This window comes from Tupaia chinensis, unplaced genomic scaffold (assembly GCF_000334495.1).
Source record: "Tupaia chinensis unplaced genomic scaffold, TupChi_1.0 Scaffold000096_1, whole genome shotgun sequence".
NCBI lineage: Eukaryota > Metazoa > Chordata > Mammalia > Scandentia > Tupaiidae > Tupaia > Tupaia belangeri.
Window position 1 is genome coordinate 3,631,817 of NW_006159558.1, and position 8,922 is coordinate 3,640,738.

General features: G+C 40.2%; 1 protein-coding gene across 6 annotated transcripts in view; it reads left to right on the plus strand.

Annotated features, from left to right (window-relative positions):
- The window catches only part of SEMA5A (semaphorin 5A), a 525,920-nt gene that overhangs the window by 253,650 nt on the left and 263,348 nt on the right, over positions 1–8,922 (plus strand). For all 6 annotated transcript variants that reach the window (XM_027769892.1, XM_006143315.2, XM_006143312.2 and 3 more), the window contains one exon: positions 5,744–5,789. In XM_027769892.1, the coding sequence (XP_027625693.1) occupies positions 5,744–5,789 (46 nt within the window). The remainder of the gene's footprint in view (positions 1–5,743; positions 5,790–8,922) is intronic.

The following is an 8,922-nucleotide window of genomic DNA, read 5'->3' on the forward strand; positions in this document are numbered from 1 at the left end:
CCCCAGGGGAGATGGCCACGTTGCAATCCCTTCTCCTCCATTCTTCTCTCGGGATCTTGGGCACACACGCACACACGCCCAGCGTGAGTTTTAAGCCACCAGGTCTGGGATGCAAACCGCGGTCTACTACATGGGAGTCCAGCGACATAGCCATTACAGTAACTGCTGGTCCCTAGTATTATATATTTCTAATTTGGAAAGGCCCAGCAAGACATTTAATCTACTACTTGGGCTTTACGTATACTATAGTCATTTTCTAAACAAATATTTAAAAACACCTACCAACTCTGTGCCTCAAAAATCAAACAAATTTAATAAAGCAATACAAATAAAACAATCCGATTGACACACTATTAAATACATTTTGCTAATAAAATTATTTTACCTATTTTATATGTTAAGATGTCATTTAATATGGTTTTGAAATAAGTTACTCAGTTGTAAAAAAGAAAAACAGTTGAAAAGTAGTCTTCAGGAATTTATTCAAATTAGTCTCATTAAGATGATTTTATATTAGATGGCCATGTATTCATTTAGCTCTATTAGGCTTTGTGTATATCTAAAACTGGCCATAGTCTTTTAGGAACTTGTGTTTTTTAAACATATTGACATCTTGTATAGTTTAGCTTTCTCATTTTTTAAAGGAGAAAACTAGGCCTCTCTTGAAATGGAGTAGGGGCAGGCAGTTGGAGGAAGACTTTACACAACATAGGGAGGAAGAAAAGAGGCATCCCTTGATCAACCTGACCTGGAATATCCACCTGTTCTGTTCATGGGGAGACAGATGTCATGGCCAGATTACAGTTCCAGAGGTGCACAGATTGTATAGAATTAAGAGTTTATTTATTTATTTATAGAGAGATTTTTGCTATAGGGTACATGTGTTCCCCAGAAAGACAGAGAGATACAGAAAGACAGAAAGCAAGAAATCACCCTCCAGGGGGGATGGTCATGTTGCATTCTCTTCTCCTCCACTCTCTTCTTTGGATTTTGGGCACACATGCACATGTGCCCGGAGTGAGTGTTAAGCCACCAGGTCCGGGACTAGAATGGCTGTTGACTATGTGGGAGTCCAGTGATGTAACCATTATGCCACCTCCTGGTCCCAAATCATGAGCTTATTAACAGTACCAAAACTTGAATTGTCTTACAATGATTTGTAAGTACTCCTGTGAATAAGTGATGAGGCTATGGAATAGTGGTACTTATGAACAGTTACCTGTGTGTCTTTTCTTTGTGTGACTGCGCTCCTGCGTGATTTGTGCAGGTGAAATTAGGGAGGGACATAGAATGACTGATTAGTTGGTGAGGCCGTGAGTCACTATGGGATAAGAGATGGCAAGTTGGAGGGGATCTTGTTTCTAACCCTAGAACTCTCTGAATCCTTATAATCGTAGACAAGTTACACTACACTTCTTACCTACAAATTGAGGGGGTAGTATTCTTTAATTGTATCAGCTTAGCTCTTGAATTTTTGGTTTCTATGATTTTATTTTTTTTTAAGATGAAAAACTTTGAGGGGCTGGTTGTGTGGTCCAGCTGTTTGAGAGCTGGATGCCACATGACTGACTACACAGTTTAAATCCCAGTCCTCTTGGCTTAAAAACACCCATGGTCCTCATGTGTGCAAGCTCTCAAATCCTGACCAGATGGAAACATGTAACAGAAGCGATTGTGGTGTAACCACACCCTATGCAAGGGGTGTTTCCTCCTAATCTCTAACTCTCTCTCTTTCTCCTTATCTCTTTGTTTCTCTGGTGAGCACATGACCCTTAGGCTTAAAAAGAAAAACAAAATAAAGAGAAACCAAGGATGGGTTATAAAAATCACTTCCTCCATCTTATAACCCAGGAAATATACCAAAGGAAAATATCAAGTCTTCTTTGGAGCTTCCCCTTAGTAGGAATGGTGTCTCATAATGACTGTGGCATTGTTCCTAGGATGCATGCCCCTCCTGGCTACCTCTTCATTTGTAGAATGAATGTCTTTGCCCCATTGATCTGTCATTTCCAGTGAGATGTTAGGGAGGGTGCCACAGTTCCTTGATATTTGGGAGAGAGAGCAGGAGAGGGAATCCACTGGTCATGCCCTCAAGGGAAGAGGCACCTTAGATTGCCAAGACCTGATCAGCAGAGAAGTACTGGCCAGAGGAGTATTAGTTGTGGGGGGTGTAGACTGAGGGTGTGGCATATTTGTCATTTGAGGTCGGTATTTGCCGACGGGAAACACCAGAAAACTGGAGCCAAAGGTTGTAGAGAGCAATGTCTAACCTTTCTTTAATCCTTTCCCCAGTTAGAGGGAGGGCTTTAAATTTTCTCTGCAGTTGACCTCCTCAAAGTTCTACACAGCTATCGTTTTCTTTCCTCGTTGCCTGAGAGAGAACTTCCAGCTCTTGCTTTGTATATGAGAGTTTCCTTTCTAAAAAGGCGTCAGAAAGAGATTCTGTAGTATGACATGTGTGTGCTCACACAGATACATGCACACACATGCATGTTTATATAACAGAGAAAGAATGTTGAAATGTCACCAAAGCTCTCAGGTAATTTATTCACTGAAGATATGAATGATTTCTCATATTGGAAATATTCACAGAAAAAAGCCTTTAAATAGCTAATTGCTTGGCAAATGAGATTACTTAGTCCCAGAATCAATAAGTTTCTCCCAGTACTTTGCTATACCTCAGTATTCTCTTTTATTGGTCAAAAATGTAGCTATTTATCCTTTATTTTCATTTTTTCCCCATTTTCTTCTGTGGTAGGTGGAAATGAGTATTAGGCACCTCTAGTTGCCCACTTGCTTGCCTTCACTTCATTTCTAATTAATTTTGTGTATGGTTTAAGGTAAGGTTCCAATTTTATTCTTTTGCAATTGGATATTCAGTTTTCCCAACACCCTTTGTTGGAGAGAGTATTCTAACCCCATTGCATCATGTCAACACCTTATTAAAGTTTATTTGCCCAAAAAAAAAAAAAGATGTATCATGTTGTCTACTTTTCTATTATTTGCCCCCCCAAAAAAAGATGTATCATGTTGTCTACTTTTCTAAAACCTCAGTAGCACCACCCATCCTATGGACAATCCCAGCAGGTGAACTGGTGGGGATAATTGTGCTTGCTTATGCATGTAACCTGCGATTAAGGAAGGGCAGATCCATTCCTCCTTTCCTCTTGCAATAGATAAGGTACAGAGAACATCAACGCATCTAGAAATTTAAATATGTTTGATACTTAAGTAGAAGTTGCTTCTGAACTGAGAGCTTACAATGGGTCAGACAGGGTTCTAAGTGCTGTCCTTTGATTTGAACCTTAAGGTGTGGGCGTGGCTGTTTGCTCCATTTTACAGAGGAGAAGACTGAGGCATAGCATGGTTGTTTCCTTCTTGAGGCTGTATGGCCAAGAGCTCTAGCTTTGTGAAAACATTCTTTTTCTAATTCACCACAGGGCATCTGCACTTTCAGAGAGGCAGACAGAGGAAAAGTGGGGCATCAGCCAGCTGCTGTCACTTCTCCATTCTTGGGATTTGGGGCATGCATGCACATGTGTCCAGCATGTTTTTCAAGCTGCTGGGTTTAGGACTCAAACAGTATAATTAGCCACTTGGGATCCAGCTAGCTTAGCCACTGCATCATCAGCTGGACCCCTCACACATATTCTTTATTTTAAAATTTTTATATTTAATTTTTGCTATAGCAGGTATACAATCACTGGAGAGAGAGGGAAGTGTGAAATCACCCCCCAGGGGGATGGCCACATGTGAATCCCTTCTCCTACATTCTGTTCTTGGGATTTGGGGTGGTCATGCATGCACATGCATGCAGTGTAGTTTTTAAGCTGCTGCACTAAGTCCTAAACCTCAGAGTTGGCCATACAGATCCAGCACCGTAACCCCCATGCCACCTGCTGGTCCCCCACACACATATTCTTACCTTGTACTACATATTCTTTCCTTGATCTTGCCTCTCACAGTAGAGGGGCAGCCTCCTGAAGCCAGAGCGCCAAGTGCAGACCAGTGTGAGGGAGTTGAGGGGCTCCCAGAGGCAGTAATTGCCAGCCCTCATCTGAAAGGCTTATCTATGTGTGTGTGGATTTCTAACTTCCCTAGGAGGAGGTGTGCTGGTTTCTGTGTCACATCAGGTAAGAGCTGGCAACTGCTGGTGTGCGAGCCAGCTCCGGTGGTCTCGCCTTGGCAGCGTGACTACACTCTCCTAAACAGGCTCCCCAGTGGCCTTCCTTCCTTACAGGATGACATTTCTTTGGGAAATCTTGCCCCTCATGGTGCCGGCTAAACAAAAATAGATTTTCTTGCAATATTCCTTATTCTCAAAGATCCTTAAAGTGGTTCTGCACAGAAAGCAAAGATTCAGCTGCAATAGAAGATGGGAGGCCATCCCCCCAGGCTCTGCGGTAGAGAGCGCATGTGCCAGGCAAAGCTCCTCTGGTACTGCATCAGCCAGCACTGTGATGGTAAGGAGGAGATTTCCACAGTGTAGGATGGCAGTGCCCTCATGGCACAGACAAACAGTGAGAAACCTGGGTGCCCAGGGCCCATGACTCAGACCGTGAGACCACCCTGAAAGTGAACTTGGTCTCCCACAGTGTCTATACAAGTGCCATCATCACTCGTTTCTCTGGGTTAGCAAATCTGTCCTTATATCTTCCCACCTCATGCTACTGGAAACAATCTACGTTTGTTTCCTACTGGTGCTAGAAAGGCTTTCTCTGTGTTCTAGAAGTAGCCTTGGACCAGCCCATTATAACAAAACCTTCAGCTTTGGGGAGAACTCTTCCACATTCACTTGCACTTTCCATCCTGTGCCAGTTTCTTCCTCCATTGTTTACACCTGCTGAATTTCTCTCCCCTTCATCCCTGAGGCCCGCTCGTGTTGCCTCAGTTTCTCATCCACATGATGTTAGGGAAGATCTCATGATCACAACTAGTGGCCAAAGCATCACACAATAAGGGAAGCCCGCTATCAGTAGCAGTTCCTAGAATCTACAGCAATACAGTCTGGGCCTAATGGAACTAATGTTTATGTTGCTCTTCCCCCGGCAGTCTGCTGATCACGGCTGCATAATTCACTGTTCCTGCCCTCCATCACTGAAAATCGATGGTCTCTTCTTATTTCCTGTTTCACACTTGGGTAACAGAGCTGACTCAAACCTGAACGTCTTCAGTCCTTTGGGCAGACTGACAAGTAGATGCTCCTAAACTCATCACAAACTGAATCCTTCTGACAGGGCGGAGTACTGTAATACTGGGCCTTGGTTTAATTCACGTCTTACTATGAAATGTGGTGAATGCAGGTAATGGGACAGGATAAAGAGTCATGAAGAATAGTTACATATTATCTAAGTTAAATTAAGTTTCAAAATGGAACGTCCATGTTATCTTGTCTGTTCTATACACATCTAAAAAGCCAATTAACGTCTTACACTTACTTTAGTCTCTCACACACACGCACATACATCAGCTTGCACACAAATACATTAGCTTACACACACTAGCTCACATGTACACACTCACCAGTGGCTTTCTCACCAGTCTCTCATGTGTGTCTGTTGACATGGCGAATGCCTCTTTGTATTCTGAGGTTCAAGGAAAAGAGTGCCCTATGTATTCTTAGCAGGAGGACATTTTGAAGCCAAAATTATTGCGTTTTATTTCCATTTTATTGAAATTTTTATAAACTCTAACTTTTTTGGATCCATTAAAAATAAAATTATTCTCTTTTTGTATTTTGTAGAAACTACCTCTTCAGGTTACAGCTTGAGGATCTGTCGCTTATCCAGGTAGGTGCAATTTATTTTTCTCAAGCTTTCATTTTCCATTCCAATTAATTCACTGTTGGAGGGGATGAAGACAGATGCATGTAAAGGTATTAATCAAGGCTGAGCAGGGATTCATTTCATCAGTCTGTCAGGCTGCAGGACTATCAGCTGCCCTCTTCGGTATGAGTCATCACATTCTTTAATTCCCAATTAGCCTTTGACTCCTGCTGTGTGACCCTCTTGGTTTCCTGGGTGTCTTCCCCATGTACTCTTCACCAGATGAAAGACCGTCTGTCGCATATTACCTCAAAGTCTGGGAGCATCCCTTTCCTTCCAGGGAGAGTAATCACTGGTCATTACATGTATCTGGCCATCCTGTTGTAGAGCATCTTTGTTCTCTATCCTTTAAGATTACATAAATGTGATTATGTGGGTTTGAAAGCCACAGGTAGCAAAAAAGTAAGTGATAAAACAGAAGAATACAGTTTGCTTCTTTTCATCACTGCAGTTTGGAGAGTGAGCCTGAGAGCCATATGCTGCCTGAGTGCAATATTTATTTTAGGGGCAGACCTAAATCACAGATGCCCACTTTTGTCCCTTTTTCCTTGAGAGGGATCCAATAGTAAGAGGAGTGGTTATGACACAAATATTTCTCAGGATTCTGGAACCCCTTGTGACCTGGGCCAGAATCCTTCGGTGCGCATAGTTTGGGGGAAGTTCTCCAATAATCTTGTTCTAGAGCTCTTAAAAGTTATTGGGGAGTTTTTATTATCTATTCTCTGTGTAATGATAATATTTATGAACACTAAGGAAACTTAGAGTTAAATTTTAATATTTAGTCCTATATTTTATTCACAAGGGTCTTAAATATATCATTACTAGAGTCAAGGTTAAAATTGGTAAAAACGTAAGGGCTTTAAAAACCATTAAACTTGGAATATAAAATGGTCAATAATTACTACTAACTTCATAGTATCATGGCAAAAATTATGAAATGCAAAAGAGATAAAGCAGAGCAATTTCTAAATGATTGTTTATGGCTTTTGTTTTTTAAATATGATAATGATAAACCATAAATATTTATCATTATAGTTTCATAACAATTGGCAATGAATTGCCTTTCTACTGTGCTTTAGTTTATAACTAAAATTTTTAAGTGAGCTGATTAGTTGGCAAAATTATGAATTGACTAATAAGATAAAAAAATAACAATTTGAGGACCTATGTTCAATGAAATAAGCCAGGCACAGAAAGACAAATACTGCATGATCTCACTTAAACAATTCAGAAACTCGTAGAAGCAGAGAGTAGTCTGGTAGTTACCAGAGGTTTGGGGATTGGCGACATGGCTTGGAAAGATATTCATCAAAGGATACATACAAAGTTCTGGGCCAGCCCATGGCCTGGTGGTTAAGGTCACTAGATCCTACATGGCCAACCATGTAGCTCAAGTCTCAGACATGGGTCCTTGAAAAACGTCCTGGGTGCTTGTGCATGCGTTCCCAGGATCCCGAAAGGAGGGAGAGAAGGAGAAGAAAGCATTATGATATGATCATGCCCCATGAGGATGCTTTCTCACTTTCTTTCTCTATTTCTCACTTGGTCATCTCTGTAATAAGTACACATGCCCTCTGACAAAATTAAAAAATAAAAAGGATACATATTTCCAATAAGATAGGAGGAGTCAGTTCAAAAGATTGAGTGTACAACTTGATGACTGTAGTTAATAATATGTATTGTGTTCTTTATTCAAATATTTATTTTATTTTATTTATTAATTCATTTAATTTGATGAGAGAGAGAGAGGGAAAGTGAGAAAGCAAGCCACCAGGTCCAGGACTTGAATCATGGTCAGCCATGTGGGAGTGTCTAGCACCTTAACCACCACACCACCTGCTGGTCCCTGTGTTCTTTTTTTAAAGAATTATTTATTTAATTTTATTTATTCATTCATTCATTTATTTTAATTTGATCAGAGAGAGAGAGGGAAAGTGAGAAAGCAAGCCATCAAGTCGGAGACTCAAGCCATGGTTAACCATGTGGGAGTGTCCAGCACCTTAACCACCATGCCACCTGCTGGCCCCCTGTATTGTGTTCTTAAAAATGGATAAGAGAGTAGATAATAAGTTTTCTCTTCACAAAACAAAGTGTGTAAGGTAAAGTCCATGTGCAATAGTTTTATTAGCTGTTCTACAATGTACATATAAATTGAAATATATCGTTCATCATAAATATATATAATTTTTGTCAATAAAAAGAGTAATCATCAATTTAATCAAAATTCCATTTTTAAGAATTATTTCAAATAATCTCATAAAAATATAGATATCTTGATATCAGTAGGTAGTGTGGAGGTCAGGGGCATTGGATTCTCACCTGGCCAACCGTGGTTCAAGTCCCAGACCTGGTGGCTTACTTGCTCTCTTTCTCTTTGTCTTTCACTGGTCAAAATAAAAAAAAATATTAATATAAATAAAATAGTTCTTTAAACAATTATTTAAGAAATCTCTCAATGGTTAAGAATCACATATTATGCTCATTACGTTCTTGGCATAATATACTCTCCAGCACATAATGTGTTGGAAAGCGGGCTGTGTAAATATGTGTGCGTATAACATATGCTTACCGGTGTACGCTCACTTCTCAGTATCTTAGCTCTGTTGGCGGAGAAACTCTACAAGCATTGTCATCACAGTAACAATGAGTGCACATAATACACTGTACTTGTTTTCTTTACATTTTAAAATTTATTGTTATTATCATTTATACATTCAATCACTATATATAATTTTGATTGTAAAGAGACTTTACCCAGCATGATATATACCTCAGTGCAGCCCAGTTGAGACTATTATATTTTATCTGTTGTCCTCGTCAACAGATAACATCCTCATCAACAGATAATAAGCAATATCTGAATCCCACAAATGTCTTACCTATTTTTTCCCCAAATTTTCTTTCCTACCTTCTTCCCCTCCCACACTCTCCTTCCACTTTGTCTCTAGTGTTCATAAGAATTTTTAATGCTTTTTTTATCCTCCAGTCTTTCAGTCTCTACCATAGAGTGCAGAAAGTTGGTGTATGTTAAGTGGAGACGTAGTGTCTCCCTTTCATAGCCTGACCTGCTTCACTCAGCAACAAATCTTCCATGGTC